The 19,777-nt window shown below is 50.2% G+C and overlaps 1 protein-coding gene across 7 annotated transcripts in view; it reads left to right on the top strand.

Moving 5' to 3' along the window:
• NIN (ninein) overlaps positions 1-19,777 on the top strand; it is a 93,561-nt gene that overhangs the window by 26,403 nt on the left and 47,381 nt on the right. For all 7 annotated transcript variants that reach the window (XM_014595142.3, XM_059723389.1, XM_019494080.2 and 4 more), the window contains exons 4-9: positions 2,200-2,369; positions 10,936-10,975; positions 14,173-14,363; positions 15,815-15,961; positions 17,231-17,398; positions 18,563-18,699. In XM_014595142.3, the coding sequence (XP_014450628.1) occupies positions 2,200-2,369; positions 10,936-10,975; positions 14,173-14,363; positions 15,815-15,961; positions 17,231-17,398; positions 18,563-18,699 (853 nt within the window). The remainder of the gene's footprint in view (positions 1-2,199; positions 2,370-10,935; positions 10,976-14,172; positions 14,364-15,814; positions 15,962-17,230; positions 17,399-18,562; positions 18,700-19,777) is intronic.

Here is a 19,777-nt window from a genome sequence, read left to right as displayed (position 1 = left end):
AAGTGGATTCTAGTCTTGCAAAGCACCCTTGCACCGGGCGAGGGGGTCTGGGAGCAGATGGAGAATAAGTTCATTGTTGCCAAGCAAATTCTCGCCTCCCCTGAATCCTTTCTGAATATTGCCCACCACGGAGGATTGTCCCTCCTTTGAGAGAGAGACCACATGGGGGGAGGCCACGGGGGGGAGTGGGCACGAACCAGAGGAGAAAAATGTGCGGGTGAATAGCCACAAATGCTCAGGGTTGAGAGCCAGCAGCAGGGCCAGGACGGCTCGCCGCTACCCCAGCTTAGCGGGAGCAACAAGGTTTGCTTTTGTTCTCGGGGTGCTTGCTTAATCAGGCGGTCTCGTTCTGATTTTCTCTCTGCACACTTCATCACACAACTTTCATGTGCGGGCTCCAGCTGCAGCGCATCTTGTTAAAATGGCCTTGTTCAAACACAGGCGTCGATATATTTTTTTTTTTTTTTTTGTTCCCCAGAGCTGCAATATCAGTATGGATGGAGTGTAAGCCTGGAAAAAAATCAAAGGCACCCCAGTCCTGTGTATTTTATAATTCATTGCATAGCTAAGTTACAGAATATTTTCCCTCTAACAAGCTTGAAGACTGCCGCCGTATCCAAAGGCATGATACCCGAGCTGACACTTGTAAGGGCTCGAAACCCCCCACTCCTTTCCTGGCACCCTCTGTTCTCCGCTTGATGATTGAAGGGCTTTCCTGGTCCTTATTATTATTGCAGTCGTGCATTTATTTTGTACCAGAGCGCTCTTCAAATAAAAATTTTAAAAGCCGCTGCTTTCGCTGCTGCCTCAGTGCGTTACAAATGGCAAAAAAAAATTAAAAAAAAAGTCTCGTGGGATTTTTAAACAGTGAGGTTAACAAACAGAGCAAAACAAAGCGTGGTATCAGAGCCTTTCTCTTAATTGAATCCCTGGTTAATTTGCTCATCCGTTTAATTTGCCCAAACTCCAGATACCTAATGATTTGCACTAAAAATAGCATTGTTTCCATGTTTTGTTCTGGGTTTTTGGTTTTTTTTTTCATTCCGATCACTCGGAGTCGCGGTGGGTAATTTGGTCACTGAAAGTACAAGCTTGGCAATTTGAGTGGGGGACGAACCCCAAAGCCCCCTTTCATTTGGTAACCAAGGGGGGCGATTGAAGATGTTACAGCTGTGGTGTGCATCCCCTATACGGATGCTATAGCGGGGGTATAGGCATGCATCCGTATAGGTTAGATCAGCTGCTTACCTCGACCGCAGCATCCGTGCCTCTGAGCTGGGCCAGGCCTAATGTGCTCGATCTCTTCCACATGGTGGTTTTCAGATGTTTAAGCTAAAAGTGATTTTAAGCCATGCAAGGTTCTGGGGTTGCCCAGGTGTCTGGGAGGTATAAATTTGGAGACCGTGGAGTTCTCCAATTATAATAGGCATGTGTAATTAAGCTTGTGCTAGTCTTCAGTACTGCTTTTGAGCAAGAAGGGAAGGGACTAATTGACTTTAAAGGTCCCAGTCTGAGTTGGCACGGCAGAGCAGGGGGGGAAACGACCTTGGAAATGGAGCAACCTTGATCTGGGAGTTGGTGAAGGACAATAAATGCAGAGTCCAGTTTGCATAATGCCTGTTTTAAGAGCCTCATGCCTAGTTCTGGTATTAAGGGTAATACTGGGGAGTAGGTGTGGGTACCTCTGTCTCCCCAAAAGCCGCTGGTGTCTCCTGCGGGAGTATTTGAGGTGGAAGAATGGAAACGGTGGTGGTAGCCGGGCTGTCCCGAACAACTGACACAAACACCTTCACTTAGTGGAACGCGTGTTACCCAAGTCCACGGCCCCTTTAGGTCTCTTGGCTGCCGTGTTCAGGAGGAGGTGTTTGCAGCCTCGCAACGTGGGGTTTGGACGGGGAGCTGCAACCTATGAATGACTTGCAACAAACCTCCATCTTCAGTGCCCACGCTGCATCAGGCATGGTCTGATGGTGGGGCTGCTCAGCCCACTTGGGACATGGGCACGTATTTGTGTGAATGGGCACACTTACCAGTGTGCGAGTCAGTGCAGCACTGGGGCAGGGGAGTCGTCAGGTGAGCTACGCTTTAAAAACATGTGGTGTCTTGATCCACGTGTCTGGATGGCGATGCACCGGAGCTAGGGTGGAGAGAGGCTCTTCAGCACTGCTGCTGCCAACGTGCGCTGTTTTAATTCCCCAGGTTCCCCCCCGGAAGCACAGCCCAAATACATTAAAGGCGGGAAGCGCTATGGCAGGCGGTCCTTGCCCGAGTTCCAGGAATCGGTGGAAGAGTTTGCCGAGGTGACTGTGATCGAGCCGCTGAACGAAGAAGCACAGCCCGCGCACATCGCTTCCAGTGACTGCCACGAGGTAAAGACGGGGGAGAGCTGCGCTGCCGTCGGAAAAGGGGCTCTGCTGGGGACCAGAGAGTGGCATTGATGGGGTACGGGAGGGAGGAGAGCAGAGAGTAGCCAAAGTGTCTCCCTTTCTTTCCCCCCAGTTGCTTAACACGGTACAGGCTCACCCGCTCATCCTAGATGTAAAGGATCCGGCTCCGTTCAGTGCTGAGCTCTGTATCGGAGTCGGCCCGTGGGAACACGCTGCAGAGACAGCAGATTGGAGTGCGCTCCCTTCCTTTGTAGTGCCATGGGGTTTCGGCGCTGTTCCTCCCACGTGGGTCCGCGTTTGGGGCTGTACAAAACGGGGTGACTGCTGAGCCTCTACGAGCAGTGCGTGGTGCTGGAGAAGAGAGCAGCACACCAAAAACTCTGCCTGTAGCGCTCTTGTTAACTCCTGCTTTTTGGAAAAGGCCCTTCTCAGTGCCCGTTTCATAGTTATTGGGGTCGGAAGGGACCTATTAGATCGAGTCCGACCCCCTGCCCTGGGCAGGAAGGAGCGCTGGGGTCAGATGACCCCAGCCAGGTGTCTGTTGAAGCCCTGTTGGACTCTTCCTCCTGCGGAGTGAAATGTTGGCTTGGGGATGAGCAGGTGAGACAGCCACACGTGCACAACAAATCCGGCGAGATGGGTGGCAGTGCCAGCTACATCCTCCCATAGCAATCTGAGCACGCTGCATCCCGAGAGGTCTGGCGGTGCCTGTTCACCGAGCAAATTATACGGCTCTGCTTCTAGCTGTTGCAACCAGACTTCTCCACAAGCGTTACTTTTCCCACAGTGCTGTAATGGTCTTATCACATTCCCACAGCGGTGCTGTGACCGCTCCTTACCCTTTCTTATTATCCATCATCCTTCTTCCAGAGGGACTTTTGCTAAGGATTTCTTGCTCACAAGCTGTACGGCAGGCTGCAGCAGTGACTTCAGCTTGCTCAGGGCAGTGGGAAGGGTGGCCTGGCTTCGAGTTGTACAAGTTAAAGATCCGGGAGCTGGAGGAATGCAGGGTAAGAGGAGGAACAGGCTTGACCCCCCTCTGCAACTGCTCCTTTCAACCCACCCCCACAGTATAGGGTTGCAAACTCCAGACTGCCAGCAGCTGAAATGCAAGGTCCCTGCATCTTGGAAAATGAAGTGGCTTCTCCCATCTTCCATTAATAAGGTCTGTTGGGCACCAAGGCTTTGTTGGTATCTGTAACTCCCCGCAGTGCGGTGTCCTCCCAGCTCCCCTTCCCGCTGCGGGCAGGGAAGACCGAGGCTCAAGTCCACATGGTGCCTAGTGGTGGGTCAAAGTGGGCAGTGGGACAGCGCTGGCTGGAGGGGAACAGCAGCCTCCCCAGGGCCCTGGCTCATAGCAGTGCCTTGTTCACAAGCAAGGTCTCATGCATGTAATGTGACACGGTGCCCAGAGCTGGTACAAAAAGGGCAGATGTGTCCAGAGCTGTGGCCTGCTGGAGGGCACCTTCTCAATGTAGAGTGACGGCTTCTCCCAGAGGGAGCCTTCCTTGTACCTAGGGAAGCCCCGGCATGCCCCGGGAGCAGAGTGCATGCCCGATGTGCCCGACACACCCTGGAATTCACTTGGGGAAGGGTGCTGCTGCTGGGCAGCTGTGCTGGTGCCCACAGGAAGGCCCAGGGAACGTGCTGTTCTGTCTGGTGCATGTGGCACATCAATACCTGCACGTATGTACATGGGCATCTCTGGAAATAATTAACACTCTCCACTCTCGATTAATCCAGTCTGCTCTGACATGTGCTAATTGGCATGTGTTGGAGCAGTTTGGCATGTGTATAGGTACCCTCCATTGAGGTACTAGGAAAATGCACATTAGCCTGTTTTAATGTGCATTAACTAAAGAGCATGGGGCTCCTATAGACATGCAGCGGGGTTGCTCCGATGTGCTGTAAATCCAGCATGTCAGAACAGACTCGGTTAATGCACGCCAGTGTCACGTGTATCAATGTCTCCATGAGGTGGGGCGCTTGAAACTAAAGCTCGTTCGGTGAGCTTTAGCTCAAAGTACCCTGCCACCGTTTTTCAGTGTGGGGACGCTGATACACATGATGCATGGGTACTTTTAATTAGTGCAGCTCGTTTATTAAAGCTTCCCCCTGCCCCCCAACCTCCTGGAGCATGTCTATAAACACCCAGGGTTTTTAAGTGATGCTTAATGCACATTACCCTATTTTAATGCACATTAACTAAAGAGTACTTTTTTTTAATCATGCATTAAAATAGGCTAATGCATATTAAATCGCATATGTAGACGCTCCCTTTAAGACTGGCTGCTCACACAGCGGAAAAGTGTGTTACCTTTTCAAGTCACGTAAGACTGGTGTAGCTGTGGTGTTCCAGAAATGATGTGAAAGGTGAAATTATGCCAAAAAGGGTTTCTTTGGGCGATATCCTGCATTGAACCAGCTGCATAGTTGGGATAAAGTTTAGGCAAGCTTTCTAGTGTAAGACATTCTTCATCAGGTGATTGGAGACCCAAGGAAGAATGCCTTGCATTGGAAAGATCGTCTAACCTTCTCCCAACTACATAGTTGGTCCAATACAAGATATTGCCCTAAGAAATGCTGACCTTTTAAATATACTTTCAATAGAAAAACCGGGACCCCAGCTCAAGGTGCTTGCCTGTGATGACGTGCTTCTCTGAATCCCCCTGTTCTCCAGTCCCACTTTGCCCTACAGCTTTGCAGATCAGGAGGCGCATGGCGAGTCTGGGTCCCTGGGGAAGGAGCTGGCTTCTCTGATCGCGTCCTTGGTGGTGCTTGCACTTACCAGCACGGGCAGACTTGTCCTTCTCTGCCACACGTGCCGCCCTGACCTTACAGTCAATGGCAATGCACCTCCCCGGGGAGTGCCGATTCATTGGATCCCTTTCCATTAGTTGTGAAACAGGTGCTAAAGGTTAGTCAACTAACGAGGATAGCCGATTACATGAATTGGTCTGCAGCACCCCCCCCCCCTCGCCTTCCTGACCTGTGCTGTTGCAAGCACTTCATGAGCGAGAACCAGTCCCCAACAAAACTATTGCCGCTGGGATGAGTTTCTCCAATGTTGCCTCTCGCCCTTCTTCCAGGCGCTGAGCTGGTGTCTTAGACCCGGAACGGAGTTGGCTGGTGTGAGCTCACAGGCTTGCACGCAGCTCTGGGTTTTGAATTACGGCCAGGCGCCTGGGGCTCTGTGGTAGATCTGAACAGGCTACAGCGCTGTTGAAAAGCCGTGCCCCTGCTGAGCTGGTGCAAGCTCTGCCCAGCTTTAGGGTATAATGCTCCTCGTCCGCCATTCCTCTTGGGCACGGAAACGTGTAGCAGACTTCACGGCACAGGGCTCTCGCTGAGTGCGCCGCGTTGTGCAGACCTCTCTGGACAAGGGGCAGGAGCCCGCCTGGTATGTGTTTTTTCAGTCCGTGCCATTAGAAGACTTCCTCTTCCACGCTGGAGGAAAGTCGCTTGCCTCTTTCATCTCCTCTTTCCCTGCTTGGTGGCGTGGAGAGGGTTAATCCTTCTATGAGACGCCGCCGTCCTCCCTCTACTTAGCGTGCAAGTTCACGGGGACACGAGAAGCACGAGTGGTTTTCGCTGCTCTGGGGAAGGTAAGTGCTAATCAAAACTGCAGGTACGTAGACGAAGGCTTTAAAAACCAATTGCCATCTCGGCTTTTAACCTGCTGCCCCACGAGCGCCTTGCTGCTCTGAAGGCGCGTGGCAGGCGGTAACATCTAGCACAGCTCTTGCAGCCGGGGGCTGTTAGACTGGCCGGTCGTGCCGAAGTCTTCTGACCCAACTTATTTCTGTGCCTGGGATTGATCGGCTGCTGGCCGGACCCTGCGCTTAGGGGCGCTCCGACTGTGTCCCACGGTTGGGCTGGCAGACTAAGCTGGTGATAAAACCGACTTTTCTCTCTGTAGCTGCCAGGGTCTGTGCCCAGCGCGGGGTAACACTCACCTGCCCACGGGTGGTTCCTCCTTTGCAACTTCTGGGCTTGGCTGCTGCAATAGCCAGGACTTAACTCAATGCCCGGGTTTCCAATACCCTGCTTCTCCCCTGCACCGAAGCTGCTCCAGCGCCCCTGCGCTGCCCTCCAAAGCCCGGCTCCGATGGCAGGTTGCCTCACCCTCTCCGATGGCAGCATCCATGGCCCTTTGGCTCCACTGTTTTAAAGCAAAGCTCTCAATGACGGGGGGGGGGGCATGCACCAGCCCCACAAGCTGCTAGATAGAGACATCCCCACAGCCCTGAGAGGCAGGAGGGGAGACGCCTTTTCTTTGCCAGAAGCTGGAAGCTTGTCCCTGCCGCCAGGGAAGACAGGGTGGTTTGAAGCCGCCTTTCTCCCAGAGGGCATTCAGATACTGTAGTGAGCGGGCAGCATGGGCACGACCCAGGGTCGGGGTCTTGTTGACGCATCGCCAATACAGAGGCGGCTAAAATCGGGACTTTTTGCCTTGTTTCTTGCAGCAGGCTGAGGTGTGGGGTTGCAGAAGGTGGGTGCTTTCTGGAGAAAGAAGTGCAGAACTGGGATGCAGCTTCAATGCATCCTTTCGTTTGGGATGTCTTTCTCTCCCTCGTATCAAGAGACTGGTTGAGCCGGAAAATCTTCCATTCCTGAGCCACTCTGCTCCCGGTCAAGGGGGGCCAGTTGCACATTTTGAGTCCTCAAAGGCCATGAGGGAGGGGATAAAACTTTTCAGAGAGTGAGGAGCCGTGTTTCCTCTGGCACCTCTAACCCGATACATGGTGGGCGCCAGCAAAGTACCGAAGAAGGGATAGATCACTAGAGAGATTCGGTCGGGTGCTCTCCCTCTCTAGCATCCATTTCTGCCCCCGCCGGAGACAGGATACCGAGCTAGACGGGCCCGTTATGTTCTTACTTCAAGTCTTCAGCGTTCCCAGGCACCAGTCGGAAGCAGGTTTAACGAACTAAAGCGCGGGCTGCTAATCGTTGCGTTAGTGTTTGTTTCTAAACGGTGTTTGCATTGCGATGCCCTGCAGGGCCGTGGCTGTGGCTTTCCGTGGTGGAAAGCGAACGTACGTTGTGTTGCAAGTAGAGGAGCGCTCCAGTTCGGGGCATCTTTGTTCCGGCTGCTTTCCTCCGAGAGCTGATCCTTCAGCAAAGACGGAGAAGTTTGGTTGTAAACAGTGGCGCTAGGGCTCACCTCGGCATGTGCAAGCTTGAATAGGCCCAGCGTGCGCCCCTGATCATCGTTTTAATTAGCAGTATATTCTGCCGGAGAACAAAGGTCCGTCTCGCTGAAGCAGATGGCAGGGTGGGAGAGGGGTTGCTAAGTTATTATGGAGAGAGGCCACGGCGAGCCAGCGGCACGGGCTGCAGATGCTCGCGCGGGTTCGGAGCTGGAAGGCAGCGATCATTGAAAACCCGGGCCATCTGCTCTTCAGCCCGGCAAAGCATGTGTCGATCAAAATAATGCATTCCTAAAATCTCTGCCTTCTGCGCACGGGCTCGGTAATGTGTGTGACCCACATCCAGCTGTAGGACAATCCCGAGCCTCCAAACAATGCCGTGCGTGACATTGAGATGCACGGTCCACAGCACCGATGGACGTCTCCCTTTGTCTCCTTGAAATACGCTGGCTGCCTTCTGGGGCAGCCATTTTGGCGTTGCTTGACCTCTGACCCCTCGCGCCCCTTGCTCACAAAGCGGCTCTTGTCGAGCATTCAGCATGGTAATCAAGAAGCGTGCGGAAAGGGTCCCGCCAGCTGATGCAGCCGCCGCAGCAGCCCGACACAATAGGGCCCGGGAGGCAGCGGAGAGCGCCCGCAGATGAAGCGAATTATCGTAGGAGTCGGGCTCGCGGTGCCTGTAACAATTGATTATCAGCACACAACAGGGGTGACAGGTGTTCAGATCTCTATTCAGCTCTCTGGATTTACGAAATTACCTTGTGCTCTTTGAATGAGGTCTTGCAACACTTTCTGAAGCTAACCGGCTTAGTTTCAACTCTTTCAAAGGGCAGCGGGAGGCGGGGGGAAGATACACCGCTTGTATGGAAACATTTTGGAACTGGACGTGCAAGAGATTCCTCGTGGCCAGACCTCCAAATCTAGTTATCTGCTAACCAGTTGCCTTTGCCGTCCAAGAAAAGTTAGGGGAGGATGCCAGGGGAGAGGCATGAAGCCCGGAGCTGGCTCAGGCTTGGCCCCTGGAGGCAGAGGTGACTGCTGGGCATATATAGGAGCTTCAAATGGTATATTTGCTGCAAGCCGCCGATTGAGTAGCCGATGGACTTTTCAGCTTGTATGAAAATTAAAATGAATAGAAGTTGAAGGTGAAGTTACTAACCGAGGGCCAGTAACACACTTCTGTGGGGAGCTCGGGATAAGTTGGGTTTAGGCAAAGTGGAACCACCGATGTTCACCAAGGGGGAGAGCGTGTGCATGACCATCAGCGGAGAGATCGGCCAAGGACTTTTCTCATTCTCTTTAACGCACGCACGCATGCACACCTGGTCTAGTGTGCTTGAGACTGGAAGCTGAATGTGCACGCACCCAGTCTGGTGTGCTTGACTGGAAGCTACGCATGCACACACATGTATATGCACATGTGTGCTCAGTCAAGTGTGCTGGAGACTGGAAGCTCTACACATATACATACAGATACATGCATACACACACATGTGCACCCAGTCTAGTGTGCTTGAGACTTTGGAAGTTCTACACACATGCACACACATATGCACACACTCAATCTAGTGTGCTGGAGACTGGAAGCTACACACACATGCACACACGCACCCAGTCTAATGTGCTTGAGACTATGAAAGCAGTATACATGTGCGCGTACACACACACATGCACCCAGTCTAGTGTGCTTGAGACTGTGGAAGCTTTCCTTCATATGTTTTAAGGATATTTTTGAATTTTATTCCATGTATTTGTTCTTTATTGGGAGTCCTTGCTAAAACCCTTGATTCTTGTTCCCCTTCTCTTCCCCGCCCCCCCGCCCCAAAACATGCACACCCACAGCACATTGCCACCACTGCCTCCCCTCCGTAGCACACCCCCATACACCCCTCAGCCCTGAACGAGTGGTAGGAGCTGCAGTTTTTGTGATCCCCAGAGGATGAAACGGAGGCAGGAGCCGGTGCTAAAAAAAGGACAGTGACCTCATCCAGTGTCCATGGTAACCTTGTAGATTAACAGCTTTTCGCTGTAATCTGAACGAGATGTATTAAACTTTTTTTTATATAATGATTTAGAGCTTCCTTGTGTCCTTGAATCTAAATGCATTTGGTCACATGGGTGTACTCCTCTGTGCGCATCACTTTGACTGTGGGAAAAGTAACCCTTGCTAATGTTGCCATTGGATATTGCAGCTGATGGTCCTGGGCTTTGTGTATGGTGCCTGGATGAGCAAGGGAAAGCCCCTTTGGTTGACTGGGGGTGCCAGTGTTGAGACACCCCTGCGTAGCACTTGTTAAATAGTTTAAATAAAACATGGTGCATTGACTGTCACGGGGCATGGGGAGCTCTGCTGCTGCCTGCGACACGCTAGGGTGGCTGACCGGTGGCATGGATAGCCTGTGTGTGGCATGTGGCAGATCAGGGACAGCTGGGAGCAGAAAGCAGAGCAGCGGATCGACCGGGGAGCACAGGGCAGGGGGCAGAAAGCGGAGCAGATCAGGCAGGGGGTAGGAAGCAGAACAAATGGGGCATATGGAGCACAAGGCAGGGGCAGAAAGCAGAGCAGCAGACTGGGAATGGGGTGGAAGTGGCACTCGGGTGGGTGCAGTGCTAATTTGTGGCCCACGTTTCCCAGTGCACCGGGCTGGTAGAGATAAGGCTTACATATGAGTGCATAGCTGCTTGCTCCACCGCCTCTGAGGCCGACGCCAAAGATGCGCTGCTGATGCTGCGTGCAGATGTGGTGCAGGAGGGTTTTGCACTTGAGACCCGAGTCCTGGTTAAAATGATGACAGTCCCCACTGCTGCTGAGATGAGGGGGTGTTTCATGGGTTGGGGGGTGTTTGCTAGGGCTAGTCATACTGGATTGCCCTAGACTGTGAAGGCAAAAGAGAGAGGGTTTTCAAATAATCCAGTCCCTTGTTTCTAGAAGTCCAGGACTGTGCACAGCATTTGTGCCCTTTTTGGTATATAGTCTCCCCTTAACATCCCTGTGTACCCTTCAAACATAAATGGGTTTCTTTGCTTAAAATTGCTCCTTAAAAACAAAGTCCCCCTTGCTGTGGACTGACTTAACTGAACCCTGTCCAGCTCATCTTCAAACCTCTTTTATTTTCCCAGATACCTTGGTTGCTGCTTTTTTTTTGTAAGGGATTTTTATTTTGAAATGTCCATAGCAAAAGCCCTCTTTGAAATACCTTGGAAGAGGCACTATAAATGGACCTCTGCAAGCAGGCTTGGATTGACAGCTCGGCCCAGGAGACTGCCGAGATGAAAGCACGGCAGCATTGTTGGAATCCTGTAGCTCGTTTGATGTTGCTGGTGAATTCCCTTTTACACATGTGCTGTCTTGGAATAATAATGACTGAGGGAATCTTCTTTCTTTTCTTCCCCCTTAGCACTGGAAGACTCAGGACAGCGAGGAGTACGAAGCAGAAGGTGAGCACGAACAAAAGCTGCCACTTGATCCCTTCATAGTGGAAGGGCGATGCATGGGGACATGACAACAGAGAGCTCTCGGGGTGATTTTGGCTTCAGGCCCTCCTAGCTTTCAGGAGAGCTCTTTGGTGTCTCGAGAGCTGGGATGTTGTGGGGCAGAGCCTAGGAGCTGATCCTGCAGCGTCTCGGGGCCCAGAAGCCCATGCCCTTCCTGACTTGTGGGGCTGGAGCCTGCGTATTGGAAACTCGCTCTCTGAAAAGGGGGAAAATGCCTTTTGGGGCAGGCTGTTTGCCTGCCCTGGCTTAATGCCTGGCTTCACATGTAGAAGGGCGAAGTTCAGGCTAATGCCGAACTCCTCTATGAAGCTGTGGGAGTGCATCGGTGCCCGCTGTGATCAGCTAGGCAGGAACACCTCGGAGTTGTCTGAGCCAGGCCGAACGGGGGTTTCTTGGCTTGGGGGGGGGAAGGTGGCAGCCTTCCCAGGGCAGCCCTGGCCTGACTTTGCAGCAGGGTGCATCCTGGTCAAGTTGTGGGCACTGGCAGCCTTGGCTCTACAGACTGCTGGTGCCCTCGGCACTGGGATAGACCCGTTTCATACAGTGCTGCATCCCCATGCACTGAACTGGGCCCAGTGATTCCCAGCTCTTGCTTCTACCCCCATATAAATGCCTCCCCTGCTCCCCAGAGTGGCAGTAGCTGCTGTTTGGGTCTGTACAGCCTGGGATTTGGGGCTGGCATAGGACAGAGGGGTCAGGAATACTGTATTCGCTTGCAGTGGGATTCATAGAAGTTTAGGGCTGGAAAGGGACCTCGGGAGAGCTTCAGGTCCAGCCGCCCTGCACTTGGGCTGACCCCAGCATGTTGTGCATCCTGTCATTTTTTTGAAGAGCTCCGGGGTAGGTGATTGTACCACCTCTGCAGGGAGTCTGTTCCAGACCCTGGACACTTGAACCATCAAGAAATTTTTCCTTATGTCCAATCTGAAGCAATCTTCTAGCAGTTTGTGTCCATTGTTGGACCCTGGGCCTAGGAAGACGGGACTGCTGTGCTTTCCTACCAAGCCAACTGCCCTGCATCACCTGGCCCCTGCAGTACTGGTCCTTGTCCAGCCCTCTCCATGGCATGGTTCCCTCGCAGGCTGCCTCATCTGTTCTCATTCTTGCATACCCAACTGTCTGGGGGTTTTTCCACCCTTCCCTTTCCCCCTGCTTTTTGTTCCCATTTCCTTGGCGTCTTCTCCTGCCTCTTGACCGGCTCCTTGCGTCCCGGGATGCCCTGCTGCTCGGGGTTTCCGTGCTGGGAGTCCTGGGGGTGCCGCATGCTGACTGCTCAGAGGGGTCACAGCCCTAAATACCCTCTGGCATGCACTGCAGTGGAGTCCAAAGGCCACCAGGTGTCAGTGCGAGCCAAAGCATCAGCCCCCTTGCCTCTACTGTAGAGTTTATAATTATATGCAGTTCAATTAACCAGGGAGCGTGCAAGAGAGGAAAAATATGGCACTGCAGTGGTTATGCTACCACCCAGATCAGTGCCTCTTATGCCAAGCACTGTGCAAGCACTGCGGGGCATGATTGCCCTGATCCCAAAGGCTCTCAGTTGAGATGAACAAGGTGATGAATAAAAAAGGTGGGAGGAGAAATGTAGGTGTGGAGGAAAATGGAGGGAGCTCCTCTCCTGCCTGCATTGAGTGCCGGGACATCAGAGTGGGCTGCCAGTGTGTACTGGTGGGGACAGGGGGGAACCAGCCAGGAGAAGTCCTAGTAACTGCTCCAAGTTGAGCGATGGCCAATAGAAATTGGAAGCAGATCATCTTGAATGGCATTAAAGCCCCATGTAGATGCTTGTATTCAGAGTGAAAGTGGCCCTGATTTTGACTTTTAGCTCAGCTCCTTTTGGAAGCTTGGAAGGGAATTGAGCTGAATCGAGTCTACTTTCATTCTGAATACAAGCATCTACATGGGGCTTTAATGCCATGCAAAATTATCTGCTTCAGATTCCCCCTGGGGGAGGCAGGTACCGAGGGGAGAATTTAAGCTATTATGGGAGCTTGACAGGTGAGAGGTTTACCCCTGTCGGTGACCTCCTTTTAATGTTTGAGCACCTTCATTTGTATAACTCTGCACTGAATTTATTTGCTTGGAGTGGAGGAAGGGCAGTCGGCTGGAGGCTTAAAATTGAGAAGTATTTAGATGAGGGCTTGCTTCCAGTGTGAATACAAGGTGCATCGTTAAGCTTCCCAGTTTGATTTGGGGGCTGGGGCATGCTCTGAAGCAGTTTTCATGAGTGGCAGCTGTTACAGCAACAATGAGCTCTAGCACAAGGGGTGACAATTGGGGACTGTTTTGTTGCTCTAATCCAGCCAGGGCTTCCCCCAGATTCCCCTGCCATTTTCCTCTTTGGCCTGGACAAATTGAGAATAAAGCTAAGAAGAGGCTTCATCCGTTCTCCCAGAAGAAACTCTCCTGAGAGTAATTTAAACCAGGTTGTTCCCAGGTAACTTCTCCTGGAATAGCCATTTTTATTCTGGGAGACGAAGTTTGAACATGTGGACATCTGTGGCTTCTCCTGGGAGAGCAGCAACTCTCCCAGGAGAAACTAAATGTCTGGATGAGGCCTCGGCTTGCAGAGAAACAAAGCTGCCCACTCCCTCGCCCCCACTTTGTTTAGGCTGCAGTTAGCACAGCGAGCTTGTGCTCTGCCCTATCTCCCAGGTTGTATTTGCTGTCAGTTGAAGGCATCAGTCCTACCCCCAAAGCCCTGATGTAATTCAGGCCCCTGCTGTGTGGAAGTGATAGCTCTTTCCTTGATCTTCAAGGCAGCTCGTGCTCCTCTGGAGCAGGGCGGATTGAAAAGTCCAGAATGTCACATATAATTGAAATGCTTTGCAAGATCTTCCCTTGTTGATAAAGCCCTGTCAGGGTGATGGCACTGGAATACACAGCAACCCCCTGGGCTTGCCCCGAGTAGGATGGAGCATAGCAATCATGTAGCTTTTCCTGTGAATACTACTAGAGACCTGGTCTGGAAAATAAGTGCTCAGATACTGTGTCTATGGGCATGACTCCAAAGCCCTCAGGAAGGTAGATTTGAGCAAATCTATTAGCTAGTTGGGTTAAGGTGCCCCAGAGTAATTTGAAATGTATATTCCTGTCTTTTGATCCCCTTATTCATTAAAGTCTGACTGTGCTTATTTCAGGCCAGTTAAGGTTTTGGAATCCAGACGACTTGAACGCTTCACAAAACGTGTCTTCGCCCACCCAAGACTGGATAGAAGAAAAGCTGCAAGAGGTTTGTGAGCACCTCGGCATCACCAGGGATGGTCACCTGAACAGGAAGAAGCTGGTCTCTATTTGTGAGCAATATCTGCTGCAGAACGTGGATACCGAGGTGGGTGTTTGCTTTCCGAGGGAGGCAGGCATGAGGTGGGAGGCTTCTTGCATCCTTACTGTCACTAGGAAAATGTCTAATGCTTCTCTGAGCATATGGTTTACCATAATGCTTATAGCAAATGTAATGATAAATTCTAAGGCTATGTCCATCTGGCACAGAACAGTCTACCTATGATACCCAAGTATGGCTGCTTAGTCCAGGCTCAGCCCTGGCCAGATATGGCTATCCTGGTGCTGGTTCTGGAGCTAGCCACGCAGGGCTGTCTCGGGATATCTCCGCTAATCGGCGCGTCTGTACTGACGCACCCTAAAAAGGGAGCGTTGATTGACAGCTGGCCATTGAGACCCAGCTGATGGCTTCCTAATGAGCTTGACATGGGTGAACTACCCACTGTTGGCTTTATAAAAAGGTAGTGAGAGTCCTAAATAAAGCTATAGTGATGGTTTCTCCATTAAAATGAGTCCAAAGCTGTGATTTTTTTTTTTAGATAGGAAGCAAACGGTAAAGGTGAGACTGACTGCTGCAGTCGTAACCCTCCTTTTTAGGAAGCAAAGCATTTACCAAGGCATCAGTAGACATTTGCTTTGGACTCTACTGGCAAATGCCCCGGGGCAGCATTTGTGGCCCACCAAGATACCAAAAGTCCTTCCAACCTGAGTGTTTTAAAGGAACGTTCATGTTGGTTTCAGTTGGTCTCGCAAGAACTGGGTTTTGTAAATCCTGAAACAAATCATTTTGTTTCACGTAGCCTGGTTTTTGAAGGAATGAGATGATTTGGCAGCATCCCATTAATGTGGAAAAGCCAGAAAAGAGGCTGCTTGAGACTCTTCCGCGGTCAAGCTGAAGCATCATGCAAACAACCTGATGAAAATGAAATTAGAATCCAAACACCTTCAGATGCAATAACTACAATGCTTTACTACCTCAGGGCAATCTGTTTGCTAAATGGGGTTTAATTTTAATTTGGCACCATCTTTCAATTTGTTCAGTCCTGCTGCTGGCTGATGAGGTTTCGGCACTTTTATTGCAACATCAGTTGTTCTGAGAGCCTCGTAACAACGAGGCCTTGGGAGCAATAATGGAAGAAATGTCTTTCAATAGGTATTTCTTTTATTATGCTCCCTTCAAGACGGCGGCGTTCTTAAATGATGCTAAGAGCGGGGCGAAGGCATGTGAGAGTTACAGGGGAGAAGTGATCGAGTAGACGGATTTCAGTCGAGCATGCTTGGCATATTTGGGATTTGCTTTCTCAGCAATAATTGTCATCCTGGCATTTGTGGCTCGATACAGACTCTTGGGTGATATTGTGTTTGATCGTTTAAGTGAAGACTAGCCTTTACCTGGCAGAACCATGTTTCTGTTACGCTAAAAGTGTTACAACTATATACCACTATTGTTGTGGCTCTGAGATGGATGTAAAAGGTATGACTGGATACCATGGCTTTCAGGTGCTCGAAGAAGTATTCCATAATCTTGAGCAAGATGGCACAATGAGCGTGGAAGACTTCTTCTATGGCTTATTTAAAAATGGAAAATCACTCACACCATCAGCATCTACCCCCTATAGACAACTGAAGAGGCACCTGTCCATGCAGGTGAGAAACACGGAATAGTACATCTCTGGGAAATGGGTTCGTGAGATTGAACTGCAGAACTTAACGGTATTAATTTTCCAAGGTTGAGGAAATAGATGATTGTTAGATTGGTTTTTTAATTGGGGTTTGTCATTTTAACACTGCATTGGTCAGGCACGCTGTCTGCCTGACTGCTGATAGCATTTCACTGTCTCTCCCTGGATTCTGTGACAGCACATTAAACAAGGAGCATTACTCAAAGCTCCTTAAATAATAGGTGCCTTCCCAAGAAGTTTGGTGGGTGCTGAATGTGGGGCTCTGGGTGGCTTTTTTCCCACTGCAGACAGGCTGCCTCTCATCTGAATGCTTCTGCCTGAGCGTTCCCAGAATAGATGTCCCACTTGTTTTAGGTTTAGGGACAAGAGCTGCAACTTAGAGCTAAAGGGCTCATGTACACACTGCAAATGCATGTCTGTTTGCATGAGCGGGATTTTACGATGCTTTAAAAGTCTTTCTTGTGCATTAAACTAAAACTCTTGAGACTTAGTTGAGTTTGCCTCGCTGAGAATTAAAGCTTCGCGTCCATGGATTTGATGTGTGCAAACACACAAAGGCACTCGAAGGCGTGTAATTAGCCTCTTTGTCCACCAGATGGCACCGCAAGTTTTTTGTAGTCCACCCCTTTGAATTGGTTTTGCTTTTGAATTGCTTCCTCTTTTTTTTTTTCTTGTGTGGGGTGCCAGCTCCCTGTTTTCACAGCTGCATGGCAAGGCATGGGCACAGGGTGAATGAGGGCCCTGGGCCAGAGTGGGCAGCACTAGACCACCCTGCTTTCCTGTGGTGCCAGCCAGGGACCCAGCTTAATTTGTTTGAAAACCTTGTGTGTGTAAACACAGACGCGATGCTCCAAGGCTTAATTTGTTTGAAAACCTAGTGCGTGTAAACACAGATGCAGCGCTCCAAAACAAACACGTTTAAATTTTATAAACCTATTTAATTTAATGAGGATTTAAACACATGGTGTGTACAGGTATCCAAAGACATTCTCTTGCTGCAAAACAAAGTGTGTTCTCTGGAGGAAAGGCAATGCAACACCCTAGCAGGAAGTAAGAAAGTCACAGGTCAGAAGGGAGTAGGCTATAATGAGTACTGCTTCTGGTTTGATTTAGAGCCCGGTCAGTAGGAAAACTCTGTGCTCAATGTGAATAGGAGTTAGTGGCGGCTGCGGGAAGAGGAAGGGAGATCTGTCCAATCTTTTGCAGAATCTCATCTCTTCCTCTCTCCTCCCAGTCCTTTGATGAGAGTGGGAGACGCACCACGACCCCCTCAGCCATGACCAGCACAATTGGGTTTCGAGTTTTCTCCAGCCTGGACGATGGCATGGGCTATGCATGTGTTGAGCGGATACTTGACACGTGGCATGAAGAGGGGATTGAAAACAGCCACGAAATCCTGAAGGTAACTTGATAGGTCCCTGGCCACCTGCGTGGCATTTTTTTTTTTTTAATTCTGCGTGTTTTTCCTGCCTCTCTATTTTTAACTTAAAACTACTCGATGTGAGCAACAGCAGGGATGCTGGATCTCCATGGTAACTTCCTGAGACTTTAGAGAAATGCAACTCTCGTACACTGAGCAGTGGAAGGAAGGAAAAAGCAGAGGTTTCTGCCATGCCTGAAGTTGGGTGGTCCAGGTTCTTGAGGTGTCCAAATACTTGAATTTGCAAAAGCAAATATTTAAAAGCAGGCCAATAGCCTAAATGGTTGCAAATCCCAAAACAGAAGGTAGGATTGGAAAACCTGGCACCTCCATTCAGGTTTCATAGTCTGAGGGCAACACTGGTCACATACATTGCAAAGCAGATGTCTGGACTCTTGCTTTCCAGACTCCCTGTCTAGGGAGTGGACAAGCTTAAAGGAAGACTTCCTGCATTTTTATTCTTGGCACTTCTCATGGACGCTGGAGATAGCTGCCAATAGACGGCTTTTAGTTCATATAATCAATGCTGTAGTTACAGCACTCAAAGGCTAAAGTAATGTCTGAAGATTTTTGCAGACTGGAATTTGCTTGAGCCTAAATTGCAAGTGTAATACTTGCAGAGGCAGATAGCATGGTTGTAATCAAGGAGTTGCAGATGGTGGTTTGTGCCCTAAAAGAAGGTGACACCTTTGCTGTAAAAGAGAAACAATTTTTTTTTAAATTAATAGCTCACACTCAAGTTAACCTAACTCTAATGGTTTTATTGAAACACTTATTCTTGCATTTGGGAAGATCACTTCTAGGCATACACCTTGCGGCCTTTAAATGTTAAAACTGTTGCAACACAGTGTAGATCCACAGCGAACAACCCCCCTGTTCACCTGCCATGTTGGTTAGTAACATGCACCCCACTCCCTGTGGGTCTCATGAGACATCTCACCCTTGTCCCCTTCTTCCCGCTGCAGCAACGATTCAGTTGTGTGAGGGATTTTAAGGAAGGTATTGGTGCCATTGTAGAGAAGCCATTTGGAATAGGTTCACTAGCGAGGGGAGGATGCTTCTGGGTTCTCCTAGCATCCTTTCTTTCTTGTTCTTTTGCTGCCGAAGTGATGTCTGTCCTGTTCTCATGTGTTGTTGTCTTTACAGGCCTTGGATTTCAGCTTGGATGGAAAGGTTAACCTGACAGAGCTCACTTTGGCTCTGGAAAACGAGCTTTTGATTACTAAGAATGGGATCTACCAGGCAGCGCTGGCCAGCTTCAAAACAGAGATCAGGCATTTACTGTAAGTTGGAAAGACCATTCGTCTTCCTTCCCCGCCCCCAGATATTTGGTCGAGTAGGTGTGTAGCTAATTTTGCTGAATCAAATTCAGAGTACATCTCTCCAGCAAGGGTTGGAAATCTCATATGGATGCATAGTGCTCGTGTGAAGGGATAGCGCTCTAGGATTCTTTGTCAGCGCAGACTTAAATTCCTCATTAGTTTGGGTGTTGCAAGAGCTGACATACGAAGATGGAAACCAAGACTTTCCATGAAGGTGTGCTTATACTTGAGTTCTTTGGGTAGATGTGATCTCTCTTATTAGACCAACTCAAATAGTTGGAACAAATTCTTCTTTGCAAGCTTGCAGGCACAAACACCCTTCGTCAGGCTGAGGAAGCATTTGCAGTTGACCGTGGATGGGTGCTCTTCATGGATGAATGATCAGCTGCAGATGCTCACATCCTCAGCCTAATGAAGGGTGTTTGTGCCCAAAAGCTTGCAAAGCAGAATTTCTTTCAACTATTTGAGTGGGACTAATAAATGATATCACATCTACCCAAATAACCTTGTCTGCCTATGCCAACACAGCTACAACCTACACCCCTGCTCATATTTAACACACAAGACTTCCCTGCTCCAGGGAGGCAGCAGTTTAATGCCCACAGAGCACGCCAGTGTGACCGCTCCAGCTCTGAGGGTGGTGAGTTTTGACACGTTTCCGCCTGTGTTTTGTGTTCAACATCCATAACTTCTCTCATGCTAGTGTCTTGTAGCTATCCTCCCATTCTGTCATGCAGGGTTTTTCATGCCAGGAAAATATAGTGATATAAATCTGCCACTTGACTCGGTTTTCACTGTGTTGCCTTTGTGGGTGGTGAGATGTGCTGGAAGAGATTTTTAATCTAGTGCCCTCCAGGAAGAAAAGCTCCCTCGCCAAGCGTTTAGGGTGTGGGTACGACAAAATGGCAAGGAAATGGGGCAGAAGGTGAGTTGGCCATGTGGATGACCGAATGCTTCCTAAGCTGATCGGTCCTAGTCGGCGAGGTTTGAGCAGGCTGCGGCAGAAAAGCACTTGAGCACGCTCGCTGCCCCACCTGCC

The sequence above is a fragment of the Alligator mississippiensis genome, chromosome 2, assembly GCF_030867095.1.
Source record: "Alligator mississippiensis isolate rAllMis1 chromosome 2, rAllMis1, whole genome shotgun sequence".
NCBI classification, from domain to species: domain Eukaryota; kingdom Metazoa; phylum Chordata; order Crocodylia; family Alligatoridae; genus Alligator; species Alligator mississippiensis.
Note: the sequence above shows the minus strand (reverse complement) of the source record. Positions and strands in the feature narration are given on the sequence as shown.